General features: G+C 47.8%; 1 protein-coding gene across 1 annotated transcript; it reads left to right on the top strand.

Moving 5' to 3' along the window:
- Window positions 1-545: 545 nt before the first annotated feature.
- LOC116501421 (haloacid dehalogenase-like hydrolase domain-containing protein 2) lies at window positions 546-17128 on the top strand. Its single transcript, XM_032206972.1, is given in 5 exon segments — window positions 546-741; window positions 3023-3128; window positions 9804-10012; window positions 16979-17001; window positions 17003-17128. Coding segments are annotated over 4 exon segments (420 nt in total). The 5' UTR covers window positions 546-741; window positions 3023-3027; the 3' UTR covers window positions 17090-17128.
- Window positions 17129-17548: the final 420 nt, after the last annotated feature.

The following is a 17548-nucleotide window of genomic DNA, read 5'->3' as shown; positions in this document are numbered from 1 at the left end:
GCTGAAAAGAGCGTAAAAGAAATAAGAGTGGAAAAAACAACAACAACAAAAACCCTTTTCACTCTTTTTTTTTTTTTTTTTTTTTTTTTTTTTTTGTAAAGAGTGAAATAATCCCTCAGGAAGGCTTTAACTCGGGCACAGACAATATATGTATAAATAAATATATAACTATATATACACAGAGAGCCCGGCAACCGCCCCTCAGCCGCTGCGTTGAGGAGAGGCAACGGCGGCAAGGACCGGGCTGTCTTACGTGGTGCCTGCCGGGAGCCCCTGAGGGCAGAGCGAGGCCGCCCCTCAGCGCCGCTGCCTCCCGCCGAGGCGGCGCAGGGGTTGGTAGCCCCATTCCGCTAGGGCCCCGCGGGGCGCTAGGCTTACGGAGCCAGGTTGGTGGAGGGTGGGGGGAGCTCGGGGTACCCTCGCTCTGCTCCACCCCCGGCCGAGTGCGCCCGCCCTCTCAGAGCAACAACGGGACGGACGGAACTACGCAGGGCACAGAAGGGGGGAGCTTTAATCACGGAGACCCCTTCCGGAGAGTGGACCGACCCAGCTGCCCTTTGTAAAGCCGCGGAGTGAGGCGGTATTACCTCTGTGGAAGTGGGGTGGGTGGTGATTGTGTCCTCCTGACTTTGGCAACATGGCTGGCATCCTAAAGGGGCCAGCTCTCACTGGTGGCTCTGGGATTCATGCAATTGTGACTTGCGGAAAACGGACTCCACAATCAGTAAGACTGTAAAGTAGGTATGTTTATTCAGCACTGGGCAGCACGGGGGGGTAGTCCCGCCAAGGTCGTGTGCACCTGATGTGGCAACTTGCCTTGGTTCTATGCAGTAAAGAGTTACTTATGCATGAAGTTTTACAATTCGCCTATGCATATTCATAACCTGTCCCCGCTTCATATTAAAATTAGTTCCAAGGAGTCAATTCCATAAACTCCTCCCATCTGTGCTTGCGCAGTGTCTCCTGGTGGTGGTTGTCGGGGGTTGTGGGGATGAAGGTTGACTCTTCCTCATCACTGCTAGTTAACCTCTTGTCTTTGCGCAGACTCAGTTGCTCCTTGGCTCTTGTCCATCTGCAGGACCAGTTTCTACCAGTTTCTTAAGATAGGCTCACACTCTTATTAGGAGGCTGACCTTGGTAAGGGGCCCAAGGCTTGTTTAGTTAATTTGTACAATGCACCATAGACAATGCAAAGGCACTAAGTAGCAGCCTAGTTCAATGCCATCAGTGCTCTATCTCTACTTGATAAGATTCTCCTCACTCCCTCTCTCAATTGCACCATCTATTTTCTTCTGTCACAGTGATAACATGCAGTTGTGCAAAAAAACAACCATCAGTGTGTATAAATTTACAAGGGGAGGGTGTCAGAAGGATGGAGCCAGTCTCTTCTCAGTGCTGCCCAGTGACCGGACGAGAGGCAACTGGCATAAACTGAAGCACAGGAGGTTCCGGCTGGATATGAGGGGGCATTTCTTTACTAGGATGTGACAGAACACTGGGACAGGCTGCTCAGGGAGGTTGTGGGGTCTCCTTCTCTGGAGATATTCAACACCCACCTGGATGCCATCCTGTGCAACGTGCTCTGGGTGATCCTGCTGGGCAGGATCTGGGTGATCTCCAGAGGTCCCTGCCAACCTCGGCCATTTGGCGATTTTTTGAAATTCTGTTCCATTCAAGCACTTTACCTGCACAAATGTTTAACTTGGAGAAGAGACCCTCTTCCCATGCAACTGAGGATGCTCCTGTAGAAGTTGTGTCAGCTTCTTATCATTGATACGTAACCTTGGCCTGTGTAGCCACAGGCATACTATAAAATAAGCATTTTTTTCTTATTGTGGGGAACTGGCAGGAATAACAAAGGTGGCACCTCATAAAGTTCTGTGCGTGTGTCTTGTACCTTAGACATCGAGCTCATGTGATCTTGATCGCTGATAAATCCATCTGCAAAGATAAAAATGTCACAACAGAAACTTAAATGTAGTAAGGCAAGTTCTGGTCATGGTGCTGGCTATTTTAAGTGTTATAAAAAGTACATACGTGCTACATGTTGTGCCTGTAACCACAACAGCCCAACAGAAAATCAGAAGGACATGCAATGATGACAGATTGGATGGGTGTTACTGTGCAACAAGCAGGAAAAAAGATTCTGTATTGGATATTTGCTAAGGAAGGCTTGGAAAACTTGTGTGTGGAAAAATAAACAGCACTTGCAACATACCTATAAAACAGTAGTTTCTGAAGACAGCTTTTAGCCAGGTGACTTGCACTTAACCTCACTGTTTTCTTCCCCTGTGCCTTTATACTTCGAGGGCTGGCCTCTATTTGAGGCCAATTCTTGTGCACCCATTTGTGTGACAGAAAAGCTGCTCGAGTGCCCCCTCTGCAAGAGGAGGGAGTAACCCCTCTGGGTGCTGAGTGTCCTGGAGCCCTGAGAACTTCCAGGCCAGCAGTAGTCTGCAAAATCCTTGCTGGAACGCAGGTAGTCAGCCACTGCATAGCCTATGAATTAGGACACCTGAATTGCGCTGCGGGCTGGATTGCTGCAGATCCAGTTTGCAAAAATAAAATTATCAGGACCCACTTTTTCAGAGCATTTTGAGCTTTATAGTCAGAGCCATTTATCATTGCTTAGTGGTATTGTATTTTACTTGAACAACACCATTGGTGTTGCTGGGACTTGCCAAAATGTGCTTGCTGAGGCCTTGAACCAGCAATACCAGACCTAATGATCCTCTTCCCAACAGTCTTAGTTATTTAGAGAATTTTTGACACGTACAAATAAAGGCACTTAAAAAACAAATGGCACCTGATTTCCATATATAACATCTTTGGGAAAATACCACCCCCATCAATTATGTATTTTATTATGTCTAAAGGGGCCCATTTAATACTACAAGTAATGTTCTGGGTAATACCGGGCTTGGCACAAATAAGGCGCTTAACTGAGTTCCTTATTTTTATTATCCATTGTCTGCTAACCAGTTTTCTGTTGTTTCATTTATTTGCCTTTTCCCTGGGGAAGGAAGGATGGTGGCTCAGCATGCACTGAAAGCTGTCTTGGTGGATCTCAGTGGCACACTTCACGTTGAAGACTCAGCTGTGCCAGGCATGCAGGAAGCTCTTAAAAGGCAAGCTACCGTTTTTGATTTCCTCTGATAGGTTGTGTCAGTGCTGCTTGCACAAAGACATTTCTTTAAGTAAACAGGCCTGAAGATTCTGCCTTTTTACGCTGGTATGGATAAGCAAATGTGTGGCCAAATTCTGCTTTCATTTACAACACCAGGAGAACTCAGCAGAGGGCATAGACAGTGACATGCCACCATGTACCACCTGAGCCCCTGCAGCTTTCCTAGGTTGCTATCTAGGTCCTTTCTAAGTCTTTTCTAGAAAGAAAAAAAAAGACTTCAAAAACAGCTAATTCATTCAATCATGGGATTGCAGCCTTAGCCTGAAGTGGAAGGTGTTAACCTGAATTACCCCATTCTAGTCACTTCAGCTCACCTGATGCTCAGTGCTTTGTTTAGCTGCAGGAACCTGCTAAAATGTCTGAGCCCTTAAACCTGTGGTGAGCTAAATTGGAATAACAGGGAGAACATTATGGCCTGGTGACTGAGGCATTTTTTGCAGAGACCTCATTTCATGTGCTCTTTCAGCTGTGGATTTGATTTATTTTTAAGTTTATTTCTGCTAGTTGGAGAAATGTTTGATAATGCAGTTCATCTTATGTGGGAATTACAACGTGTTCATAAACAGGACAGTTAAGTACCTGTCGTGGTTTAACCCAGCCGGCAGCTAAACACCACACAGCCGTTCGCTCACCCTCCCCCCTCCCTTTCTGGGATGGGGGAGAGAAACGGGAAGGTGAAGCCTGTGAGTTGAGATAAAGACAGTTTAATAAGACAGGAAAATAACAACAATAATAATAATAATAACAACAACTATGATACTACTACTAATAATAATAATAATGTGCATGAAACAAGTGATGCACAATGCAATTGCTCACCACCTGCTGACCGATGCCCAGCCTAACCCCGAGCAGTCTGGCCCCCTCCCCCAGCTAGCCACCCCTATATATTGTTTAGCATGATGTCAGATGGGATGGAATACCCCTTTGGCTAGTTTGGGTCAGCTGTCCTGGGTCTGTCCCCTCCCAGCTCCTGCTGCACCCCCAGCCTGCCCGTTGGCAGGACAGAGTAAGAAGCTGAGATGTCATTGGCTTGGTGTAAGCACTGCTCTGCAACAATTAAAACATCGGGGTGTTATCAGCACTCTTCTCATCCTAAGCCAAAACATAGCATCCTACCAGCTACTAGGAAGAAAATTAATTCTGTTCTAACTGAAACCAGGACAACTATCCACAACTTATTCCATACCATTTATGTCATGCTCAAGTTACACTCTTTCCCATACATTCTAATTAATCACCATTTTCATCTAGGGTACAGTAATCATGGTAGTGATGACATACAGTAGTATATAGTAAGTAACATGATACAATTCAATTCATGGGCTATTCTCACCCAGTATTAAATCCCCTTGAGGTACACACCAGACCTCTCCATTCTTGTGCATCACCCACCAAGTGTATCCAGGTCCCTGAGCAAAAGCAATTCCATGAATGGGTTTGCCTTTTCCTGAGGCAGGAGTAGCCCAGACTGTTTTACCCAGCATATTTCTTACATGCACTGCAGGAACTTTATCCCCTTCTACAGTACGTAACAGGTTTGATTGGGCAGGTCCAGCTCGGTTGGCAGATCCCCTAGTATTGACTAACCAGGTGGCCTTCGCCAAATGCGTATCCCAATTTTTGAATGTCCCAGCGCCCATTGCTTTCAATGTAGTCTTTAACAGTCCATTGTATCGTTCAACTTTCCCGGAGGCTGGTGCATGATAGGGGATGTGATACACCCACTCAATACCATGTTCTTTGGCGCAAGTGTCTATAAGGTTGTTTCGGAAATGAGTCCCATTGTCTGACTCTATTCTTTCTGGGGTACCATGTCGCCATAGGACTTGCTTTTCAAGGCCCAGGATAGTGTTCCGGGCGGTGGCATGAGGCACAGGATATGTTTCCAGCCATCCGGTGGTTGCTTCCACCATTGTAAGTACGTGGCGCTTGCCATTGCGAGTTTGAGGGAGTGTGATGTGATCAATCTGCCAGGCCTCTCCATATTTATATTTCAGCCATCGTCCTCCATACCAAAGAGGCTTTGACCATTTGGCTTGCTTGATTGCAGCACATGTTTCACAGTCATGAATAACCTGTGCTATAGCGTCCATGGTCAGGTCCACCCCTCGATCACGATTCCATCTGTATGTTGCATCTCTACCTTGATGGCCTGAGGTGTCATAGGCCCATCGGGCTATAAATAATTCACCTTTATGCTGCCAATCCAGGTCCACCTGAGCTACTTCAATCTTAGCAGCCTGATCCACCTGCTGGTTGTTTTGATGTTCTTCAGTAGCCCGATTCTTGGGCACATGAGCATCTACATGGTGTACCTTTACATCGAGGTTCTCTACTCGAGCAGCAATATCTTGCCACAATGCAGCAGCCCAGATGGGTTTGCCCCTGCGCTGCCAGTTGTTCTGCTTCCATTGCTGTAACCATCCCCACATGGCATTTGCTACCATCCATGAATCCGTAGAGATATAGAGAACTGGCCATTTTTCTCGTTCAGCAATGTCTAAAGCCAGCTGAGTGGCCTTCACTTCTGCAAACTGACTCGAGTCACCTTCTCCCTCAGCAGCTTCTGCAACTCGTGGTGTAGGACTCCATACAGCAGCCTTCCATCTCCGATGCTTTCCCACAATACGACAGGACCCATCAGTGAACAGGGCATATTTCTTCTCATTCTCTGGTAACTGGTTGTACAGTGGGGCTTCTTCAGCACGGACCACCTCCTCCTCTGATGATATCCCAAAGTATTTGCCTTCTGGCCAGTCCATAATCACCTCCAAGATTCCTGGGCGACTGGGGTTTCCTATTCGAGCCCGCTGAGTAATCAGTGCAACCCACTTGCTCCATGTAGCATCAGTTGCATGATGCGTAGAAGAGACCCTTCCCTTGAACATCCAGCCTAGTACCAGCAATCGGGGTGCTAGGAGGAGCTGCGCTTCAGTACCGACCACCTCCGAAGCAGATCGAACTCCTTCATATGCTGCCAATATCTCCTTTTTGGTTGGAGTGTAGCGGGCCTCAGATCCTCTGTATCCCTGACTCCAAAACCCCAGGGGCCGACCTCGAGTTTCCCCAGGTTCTTTCTGCCAGAGGCTCCAGGTGGGGCCTTTCTCCCCGGCTGCGGTGTAGAGCACATTCTTTACATCTGGTCCTGTTCGAACTGGCCCAAGGGCTACTGCATGGACTATTTCCTGCTTGATTTGTTCAAAGGCTTGTCGTTGCTCAGGGCCCCATTCAAACTCATTCTTCTTACGGGTTACTTGGTAGAGCGGGTTTACAATCAGACTGTAATTTGGGATGTGCATTCTCCAAAACCCCACAACACCTAGGAAAGTCCGTGTTTCTTTTTTGCTAGTTGGTGGAGACATAGCTGTTATTTTGTTGATCACATCCATTGGGATTTGACGACGTCCATCTTGCCATTTTATTCCTAAAAACTGGATCTCTCGTGCAGGTCCTTTGACTTTATTTTGTTTTATGGCAAAACCAGCCTTCAGAAGGATTTGGACTATTTTCTTCCCTTTCTCGAAAACTTCCTCTGCTGTGTCACCCCACACAATGATGTCATCGATGTACTGCAGGTGTTCAGGAGCTTCCCCCTGCTCCAGCGCAGACTGGATCAGTCCATGGCAAATGGTAGGGCTGTGTTTCCACCCCCGGGGCAGCCGATTCCAAGTATATTGGACTCCCCTCCAAGTGAAGGTAAATTGTGGCCTGCACTCTGCTGCTAGAGGGATGGAGAAAAATGCATTAGCGATATCAGTTGTGGTGTACCACTTGGCTGCCTTCGATTCAAGTTCGTACTGGAGTTCCAGCATGTCCGGCACTGCAGCACTCAGTGGTGGCGTCACTTCGTTCAGGCCACGATAGTCCACTGTTAGTCTCCACTCACCATTAGACTTTCGCACTGGCCATATGGGACTATTGAAAGGTGAATGAGTCTTGCTGATCACTCCTTGGCTCTCCAATTGACGAATTAGCTTATGGATGGGAATCAGGGAGTCTCGGTTGGTGCGATATTGCTGCCGGTACACAGTTGTGGTAGTGATTGGCACTTGCTGTTCTTCGACCCTCAGCAACCCCACAACAGAGGGGTCCTCTGAGAGACTGGGCAAGGTAGATAATTGTTTAATGCCCTCTGTCTCTAAGGCAGCTATGCCAAAAGCCCATTGGAATCCTTTTGGGTCCTTGAAATATCCACTTCTAAGTCTATGCCAGGGATACATGGAGCATCTGGGCCAGTCACAATGCAATGTGGTGCTTTTTTCGCTCATTCCCAGTCAGACTCACTTCAGCCTCCAATACAGTTAACTGCTGAGATCCCCCTGTCACCCCATAAATACAGATGGGCTCTGGCCCTTTATAGCTCGATGGCATTACAGTACACTGTGCACTGGTGTCTACTAAAGCCTTATACTTCTGTGGAGGCAGGGCCCCTCTAGTCCTGGTCAGAATCCGTTGGCAGGACAGAGCAAGAAGCTGAGATGTCCTTGACTTGTTGTAAGCACTGCTCTGCAACAATTAAAACTTCGGGGTGTTATCAGCACTCTTTTCATCCTAAGCCAAAACATAGCATTCTACCAGCTACTATGAAGAAAATTAACTCTGTCCTAACTGAAACCAGGACAGTACCTATTTTTCTTCTCATTAAAGGGATGTCTAAAGAAACTGAGGTGTAGTAAAATAATTTAGCCTAGTCAGTTGCAAAGTAGGCTGTGGAACCCCAAGGATCTTTGTACTCTTTTCTGAAGCTGTTTACCTGGAGGATTAAGCTTGCAAATGATGAAGAAAGGTAACACAGAGATGTGTGCTGCCATGGTGTGTGTGTGGGGAGCAATAAGAATTAGTCAGGAGAGAGGAATAGGGCTGAGTTAAGCATGGGAAATTTTTACTGAAATTGTATGGACTCCTGAAGTTAGACTGTTGTTTGAATGGAAAGCTCAGAGGTATTAGGAAACTGCCTTACTTTTCACAGATAATTTTGTGGCAATATTTATTTTTTAAAGATGTAAAATTTCAAGGAACTGAAAACTAGTGAAGTGCTGGATGTTCCTTTGTTACTCGTTCATTCACTGGATCCTGTCTGCCTGGTGATTTGTGCTGCAGAGAGAACTTGTGCCAGATGAGAGTCAGCATTCTCAGAAATCCATGTGTGTGTACATACTTTTGTGTGCTTTGTGTATTTATAGATCTATTGTAAAGTGGTAATGCCGTCAAGAGCAACTCAGTATCTCTCCTGGGCTCTGCTCACCTCCAAACCCCCAGGCAGCAGGCAGGACAGAGGAAATGGCTTCTGCAGAATGAGAAGACAAACTTTTATAAATCCACTGATTCTTCTCTGTGTCCTGCTGCGCTTCTGCTCGATTCTTACTGAGCTGTGCCCAGGCAGGCTCTGCCCTAGTTTTGGCAAGGGAGGGAATTAGGGAAGGGATAAGGTGTAGGGAGCATCTGGTGCCATTTGTCAGCCTCAGCCAACTCTCACAGGTATGCAGAGCAGATGTCATTTCATTGCAAAGAACAGCCAGGACTTTTTGCTTAGAGGTTCGAAAAAAATATTTTCTTATGTTCTTTTCTGTTCATCCATGTCACTGTCCTTCTTAAAGAGAAGCTGAAATGATTGGCCTGTGGCTTGCTTAGGGAACAAATGGATAGATTCCATTTTTAGGGTTACCTTTTAGTATTGAGGTTAAAGTAAATAATAATAATTTTAACTTTATTAGCAAACACGGGCTTTTTTTTTTTTTTTGTCAGTTTATACTTGTGAAAGGTCAGTGCATCTTTCTGCACATCAGAACAAATGAAAAAGAAGTGGCAGGTGCAAGAAAGTCTTCAGCGTTGACCAACTTTATCCTGATGTTCTCCATGCAGTCCTGGTGCCAGTGTTTGTTTCTATAGCAACAGAGAAAGTGATGGTAGGGGAATAATTAAAGAAGATGCCACTGAAATTGTCACTTAAAATTATTCGGCTGTTAAGTAGTATGTACTATCAGGGTAGGGCAATAATGTGGTTTTATGTGAGGATCATTGTTCCTCAGGAAAGGAAGAAATGGCTGCAAAAGCTGACATAAAATCACCATGAAGATAACACAAGCTCCTAGAGCATCCTGCAACTTCTGAGTGAGCTATAGCTGCTGTGAAATTCACCCAGCGTGTGGAGTTTTGTATGTTAACGTAGCAGCAAGCTTCTTTTGTCAATTTATTTTATTTTAGGATGCTGTTGATCCAGGACACAGGCCTGATTTATTTATTACCTTGTTTGAATTAAAAAGCTTTTCAAACTAGTTGCAGTTAATTGTAGATGTGCTTGATATTGCTGTGAAGATGGAGTTTATAATAACCATTTTCCTCCAGCCTTTTCCTGGTAGAAGCAAAGCAGGGATGTCTTGATCTTGTTCTAGGTAGCTGTAATTCTTGCTATCTGTTTCACATTGCCCTCCGTTCCACACAGAAGCTAACAGCCTTGTTTCTTTTGAGCCTGGCACCAATAGTTTAGGATGTATACAATTTTTTCATGTGCAGCCTTTAGACGAACGTTCCTTTTTCAGTCCCAAAGAGCCATAAGAAGTGTGTGAATGTAAAGCGTTCTGTGGCAAATTTGTCTTTGCTCTTCATCCATGAGGTTGCGCAGCGCTCCAGTTATGATTTGGTTTGTGACCAACACAATGAAGGAGTGCAAGAGAGACCTCCTGGAGAGGCTGACGAAAATGGGCTTTGACATTGCTGAAAATGAAATCTTCACATCTCTGACAGCAATCAGAAATCTTCTGGAGCAGAAGCAGGTGCAGCCTCTCCTCCTGGTAGACAAGAAGGCCCTTCCTGACTTCACAGGTGAGGTGCATGGAGAACAACATGGGAGAAGGTGCTGAATAAGGAAACATTCTGAACTCTGTTTTGTGGAATGACAGCCATCTGCATTTTGCTAGCCACGATGAAGCCTGAATCATGGACTCTCCCGATCCTTTCTTCTATTAAATTTAACATTAAGTAGTTTGAAGTTGCGGTTGTGATAGCTTCTTGAGGAGTAGTGAGAATAGGCAGGAATTCAGAAAGAACTTGATCCTTTTTTTATTAATTTCCAGCGTAGAAAGTAATATTTATCATTAGATCATTGGAGATTTATTGCGCCTACCAATGTTGAAATGTTTTAAAGCAATAATGTGATGATTTATTGGAAACCAGATTTCCCTCAGCTATCGTAGAGAGATTATGTCTATAAAGAACTAGTACTTCTAGTAGTTCACGTGTCTGATGTTGGTCCTATGCTGCTGCAGCATGTTTTGTCCTACTGTCTTGTGGAGATCTTTCTTAGGGAAAGTTCAATATCAAAGCGTCCTTCATTTATTGTTAGGCCAGCAGTGACACAAATTGCTGAGAAGCTGATGTGTGGGCACATACTGGAGGCTACTTCTCTCTTAATAGATGATTATTAAATGTAAAACCTTGTATTGACCACCTATCTCTCACTTCATAACTGTAACACCTAAATGGGTGCTTTGTCACCCTGACTTCCCCAGATAGTCACCTCTAAAGACCCAGTTAGAAGCTGCTTTCCTTTCAGATGTGCCCATTTCCCTCCCACAGCAATAAGGGCAGCAGAAGGTGATCCATTCTGGATACCTCAGGCAGGTGCCTGAAACTAGAACAGTTAGTCCTTGATTTAACTACATCTTCATTTCAAGAGTAGTGAAGAAATTCACACATCTAATGTGCTCAGAGTTGGAATCAGTATATTGGATTGTGAGTAGTCTTTCATCTAGAGCATCTAGGCAGTGAAAATGCAGCTGACTTGCCATTGCTCCCTGCCTCTTGCCTTATGAACTGAAATCCTCACTGTTGTGTTAAGTAGGTTCTACTCTTTCTAGGAGCAAGACATGCATAAAATTGAACATTTCCTGTTAAATTTTAGTACCATGCTCTATTCAGTAATCTTTGGACAGATAGGTATTCAAGGGAAAAGCCTCTGTGTGCTGTGAAAGCTATAACGCCTGATAATCTGTTCCACCTGATATTGTATCCAGAGAAATAGGCCCCCAGCAATATTCTGTGCTTGTGTTCTCAGGAAGGCTTTCTTGGGTCAGAAACAGATGAGATGGCAGCTGATTTTACTGAAGTTAAATCAGTTTAATCTCTTATATATTTCTGATCTTTCCATCAGTTTCACAGTAGCTGATGTTAATTCTGTATAAAACAGCAAAGATATCAGAAGAATACATTGGTGGCATTTTCTGCATTGCTTGGATCTGTTATAGTTTTGTTTCTTTTTTTCTGCAAACAGTTTGGCTCACACTCTCTCAGTGCTGCTCTTGAAACATTTAAGTATGCTGAAGAATGTTTTAAATTCCTGTTAGTGACTGCTATTGAATTAGTCTTGGATAATCTCTCTGTAAATTTGGTCACAGATAGATGAATGTAATCCATTCGTAGTTAATGGAGCCAGATGCTTTTGGGTGGTGTCGCAAATCCCCACGACATCTCTGCATGTAACGTTTTGCTGTCTGAGCTAACTGAAAGCCATGTGGCATGAGACATCAGCCAGGAGGCTGTGATGACACTCTCTGGAGACCTGGGAGCTTTAGCTGTCATAGTAAAGGTGTAGGGGATATGCTGTGTGAAGGAAGACCAAAAGTGTTAGCAGAAATGCAGCTATTACAAGAGTATGAGAGATTTATTTACAGCAGGTTAAGTTTCTCCTGTAGATACTACTCTGCAGATACTCTTTCACTGCTGGTTTAGTTCTTCACAGGCTTTTTAGGGTTGTATCTAGTTCCTTCAGAGGAGACACTTCTATGTAAAACAATCATGCTCCCCTAGTGAGGGACACAGGAGGTGCAAGCTGTTCTCAAGGGGACTGGCCTGCATTAAAAACAGGCCTTCCAGAACCTTCCAGAAGAGCCAAAACTAACCTGGTGAGACAACTGTGCTAGGCCATGCTGCAACACCATCTTTGCTACCATAACCAGACAAGATAGAACAATGGTCAGGCTTTGTATCTTAAGTGACCAGAGGAACAGAATCACAGAATCACAGAATTTTCTAGGTTGGAAGAGACCTCAAGGTCATCGAGTCCAACCTCTGACCTAACGCTAACAGTCCCCACTAAACCATTTCCCTAAGCTCTACATCTAAACGTCTTTTAAAGACCTCCAGGGATGGTGACTCCACCACTTCCCTGGGCAGCCTGTTCCAGTGCCTCACAACCCTTTCAGTGAAGAAGTTCTTCCTAACATCTAACCTAAAACTCCCCTGGCTCAACTTAAGCCCATTCCCCCTCGTCCTGTCACCAGGCACGTGGGAGAACAGGCCAACCCCCACCTCACTACAGCCTCCCTTGAGGTACCTATAAAGAGCGATAAGGTCGCCCCTGAGCCTCCTCTTCTCCAGGCTGAACAAGCCCAGCTCCCTCAGCCGCTCCTCGTAGGACTTGTTCTCCAGGCCCCTCACCAGCTTCGTCGCCCTTCTCTGCACCCGCTCAAGCACCTCCATGTCCTTCTTGTAGCGAGGGGCCCAAAACTGAACACAGTACTCGAGGTGCGGCCTCACCAGAGCTGAGTACAGGGGGACGATCACCTCCCTAGCCCTGCTGGTCACACTGTTCCTGATACAAGCCAGGATGCCGTTGGCCTTCTTGGCCACCTGAGCACACTGCTGGCTCATATTCAGCCGACTATCCACCATCACTCCCAGGTCCTTCTCTGCCTGGCAGCTCTCCAACCACTCATCTCCCAGCCTGTAGCTCTGCTTGGGGTTATTGCGCCCCAGGTGCAGGACCCGGCACTTGGCCTTGTTGAACTTCATGCAGTTGACCTCAGCCCATCGGTGCAGCCTATCCAGATCCTCCTGCAGAGCCTTCCTACCCTCAAGCAGATTGACACACGCACCTAACTTGGTGTCATCTGTGAACTTACTGAGGGTGCACTCGATGCCCTCGTCCAGATCATCGATGAAGATATTAAAGAGGACCGGCCCCAGCACCGAGCCCTGGGGGACGCCACTAGTGACTGGCCTCCAACTGGACTTGGCTCCATTCACCACGACTCTTTGGGCCCGGCTATCCAGCCAGTTTCTAACCCAACGAAGCGTGCGCCAGTCCAAGCCAAGAGCAGCCAGTTTCTTGAGGAGAATGCTGTGGGAGACGGTGTCAAAAGCCTTGCTGAAGTCAAGGTAGACCACATCCACAGCCTTTCCCTCATCCACCCAGCGCGTCACTCTGTCATAGAAGGAGATCAGGTTCGTCAGGCATGACCTGCCTTTCATAAAGCCATGCTGACTGGGCCTGATCGCCTGCTTCCCCTGCAAGTGCTGCATGATGACTCTCAGGAGGATCTGCTCCATGAGCTTTCCTGGCACTGAGGTCAAACTGACAGGCCTGTAGTTTCCTGGGTCTGCCCTCCGGCCCTTCTTGTAGATGGGCATCACATTTGCTAGCCGCCAGTCGATTGGGACCTCCCCCGATAGCCAGGACTGCTGATAAATGATGGATAGTGGCTTGGCCAGCTCCTCTACCAGTTCCCTCAGTACCCTTGGGTGGATCCCATCCGGCCCCATCGACTTGTGCACATCTAAGTGCCGTAGCAGGTCACCAACCAGTTCTTCATGGATAACGAGAGCCACATCCTGCTCCCCATCCCCTTCCACCAGCTCAGGGTACTGAGTATCCAGAGAACATCCGGTATTGCCGCTAAAGACTGAGGCAAAGAAGGCATTGAGCACCTCTGCCTTTTCCTCATCTCTTGTAACTAAGTTTCCCCCCGCATCCAGTAAAGGATGGAGATTCTCCTTAGTCCTCCTTTTTGTGTTGATGTATTTATAGAAACGTTTTTTGTTATCTTTAACGGCAGTAGCCAGATTGAGCTCCAGATGAGCTTTGGCCTTCCTAATTTTGTCCCTGCACAGCCTCGCTACTTCTTTAAAGTCCTCCTTAGTGGCCTTCCCACTTTTCCAAAGATTATAAACCCTCTTTTTCCTCCTAAGATCAAGCCACAATTCTCTGTTGAGCCAGGCCGGTCTTCTTCCCCGCCAGCTCGTCTTTGGGCACGTGGGGACAGACCGTTCCTGCGCCATTAAGACTTCCCTCTTGAAGAGCGCCCAGCCTTCCTGGACCCCTCTGCCCTTCAGAACCGCCTCCCAAGGGACTCCACCAACTAGTGTCCTGAGCAGCTCAAAGTCAGCCCTCCGGAAGTCCAATACAGCGGTTTTACTGGTCCCCTTCCTGGCCTCGCCAAGAATAGTGAACTCCACCATTGCGTGGTCACTCTGCCCGAGACAGCTCCCGACGACCACGTCCTCCACCAGTCCTTCTCTGTTTGTGAAGAGAAGGTCTAGCGGGGCACCTCCCCTGGTAGGCTCACTAACCAGCTGCGTCAGGAAGCTATCTTCCACGCTCTCCAGAAACCTCCTAGACTGCTTTCTCTGGGCTGTGTTGTGCTTCCAGGATATGTCAGGGAAGTTGAAGTCCCCCACGAGTACAAGAGCTGATGATTTTGCAACCTCTGTCAGCTGCCTGTAGAATTCCTCATCCGTCTCCTCATCCTGGTTCGGCGGTCTATAGCAGACCCCGACCAGGACACTAGCCTTGTTGTCCCTGCCGATCCTAACCCAAAGGGACTCGACCTTGTCATTCCCAGCCTCGAGTTCTACAACCTCGAAAGACTCTCTAATATAGAGAGCCACACCACCACCCCTTCTATGCTGCCTGTCCCTTCTATAGAGCTTATAGCCAGGCATTGCAGCACTCCAGTCATGAGACTGGTCCCACCATGTCTCCGTGATGGCAACCAAGTCGTAGCCTGCCTGCCGCACGATGGCTTCCAGCTCCTCCTGTTTGTTACCCATGCTGCGTGCATTGGTGTAGATGCACTTCAGCTGGGCCATTGCCTTATCCTCCGGCCTTGCCATTGTTCCCCCTGGCACAGCCCCAACAATCCTTGCTTCAGCCCCATCCCCCTTCCTACCTAGTTTAAAGCCCTCTCAATGAGCCCTGCCAGCTCCTGGCCCAGGATCCTTTTTCCCCTAAAAGATAGGGACCCGTCTGCGGCCATCAGGCCAGGTGCTGAGTAAAGTGCCCCATGATCAAAAAAACCAAGATTTCTGCGTTGGCACCAGTCCCAGAGCCACGTGTTTAACAGGTGGGCTTTCCGTGTCCTCTCTGTACCCCTCCCTGCCACCATAGGGATGGACGAAAACACCACCTGCACTCCCGCTCCATCCACTAACCGACCCAGTCCCCTAAAGTCCCTTTTGATAGCCTTGAGGCTTCTCTCTTCGATGTTATCACTGCCCGCCTGGACTATCAAAAGGGGGTAATAGTCAGAGGGGCGTACCAGGTTAGGAAGCTTCCTGGCAACGTCCCTGACCCTGGCCCCAGGGAGACAGCAGACTTCCCTACGGGTAGGGTCAGGCCGACAAATAGGGCCCTCTGTTCCCCTAAGAATCGAGTCACCAACAACAATAACCCTCCTGTCTTTCTTGGTGGAGGCAGTCCTGAGGCGCGGAGTTGACCTCCTCGCCCCAGGCATCCTCCTGGGAACATTTGCTACCTCTTCCTCACACACCGGCCTCTCAATCTCTAGGGCCTCAAACCTGTTGTGTAAGGGCACCTGGGAAGGTGGGGCCGGAAGGGGAGGGCATCGCCTGCGATGTCGAGCAGGGACCTGTTTCCATTCCTCCTCAGCTCCCAGATCCCCTCCCTCTGCCCGACGGGGACAGGGCAGGGGGTCCGCCCCCATTTGAGGAGTCTCACCTCGGCACCTCCCCTTGAGGCCCTGCAGGGAGTTACTCCAGAAGTCTATCTCCCGCTCACACTCCCTGATGGCCCTCAACCTCTCCGCCTCCTCCTTGAGCTCCGCCACCATGCGGACCAGGTCATTCACCTGCTCGCACCTCACGCACGCAGTTTCTCTGCCTCCCGCCGATGGCAGCAACAGGCTCAGACACTCCTTGCATCCGGTGACCTGAACTGCTGCATTTTTTAACGGGTAGTCGGTCTGCGTGTGTACCGACTTTCTGGAGTGCACGCCGTGCCTGGTGGCGACCATTATCACCTAGTTACGGCTGTTGTTAAGGAGGTGTTGTTTGTGTGTAGGGGGAGCGCTCTGCCCTGCCTGCGCTAACTGCCGCGCCACTCCCTTCTGACGCGCCACGCTCCTGGTCGCTCGCGCTCCCTAGGGGCTGCTTTTGAACGGCTGGGGAGGGGGCGCTGCTGGCTCCGCCTTCGCCTCGTCAGCCTCCCTCACGAGGGCTGCCGGGTCCTGGCGGCTCCCTCAAGTAGGCTCGATGCCGGAAAAAATTAGCCCTGCCTGGCCCGATCCCCCGCTCCGCTGCAGAACGCGTCTGCCCCGGAGCCGATCGCCTCGGCAAATGGCAAACGTGAGAGAACTGGGTGGAACTCACTAATGTTCCTGCTTTACTGTCTTGCAATGCCTATGAATGTATGTGGAAAGAGAGAGAGAGACTCTCACAAAAAGTTGTTCAGTGAAAAAAGTGGTTTATAGTCTGCAGCATCTCGGTGGAGGCAGTGGGAGAATCATTGCTAGACAGTCACTGACCATCTAGACACAGATGTGTGCTTTGTGAAGGATGGTACAGTCTGTGTACATCAACACCTTTTCCACAGAGACTTACCTTGTTTCTAACATAGATAAATCTCATCTACAAGATGTCTGTGACAGAAAATGCTCATTTTTGCTGTAAAGTGATTAAATTGCTCTTGTTGCACTCGCTGGCTGTGCATTGCTAAGTATGACCAAGATTCACTTCACTCAGAATAACCATTGGTACCATGTTTTGATTTTCCAGGGATAGCCACTGATGACCCCATTGCATGCAGTGGTCATAAGACTGTCTCCTGAGCACTTTCACTACAAGATGATGAATGAGGCATTTTGGGAAGTCAGCCTCTCCTTGTGACTTTTTGAAGGGTGGCTGTCTTGTGCTGCATCCCTACAGTGCAAGGAAATCCTTCCATGTGGGGAGAAGAGGCTGGTAGCGGTATTGCCATTACATAGTGAGGATTGTGGTGTATTCCCCTGTGTCTGAGAGAACCTTTGTGCATTTGGGGCTTTAACTGTGAACTTCAGGCAGTCTGGCCCCAGGTTTCATAGCTTTCATTCTGTAATCAACCTACAAAAGTGCAGCCTTAGTTGTCATCAAGGTGAAACGAGTTAGCAGTGCTTCAAGAGGAAAGACTGCTGCTGTGTTCAAAGCTGACTCTTCAGGGCCCGCAGCTTAGAGGGAAGGAAATGCAATTGTTTCTGAAGCATCTTGTGTTCAGGAGCGGCCATTACAGGATGTTGGGCTATGGACTTCATCTGGTCTGTTTTACATCTAGAACGCTGTTTGTCTGTAGACTAAGTGGTGAGTAAACTG

The sequence above is a fragment of the Aythya fuligula genome, chromosome W (assembly GCF_009819795.1).
Source record: "Aythya fuligula isolate bAytFul2 chromosome W, bAytFul2.pri, whole genome shotgun sequence".
NCBI lineage: Eukaryota > Metazoa > Chordata > Aves > Anseriformes > Anatidae > Aythya > Aythya fuligula.
Note: the sequence above shows the minus strand (reverse complement) of the source record. Positions and strands in the feature narration are given on the sequence as shown.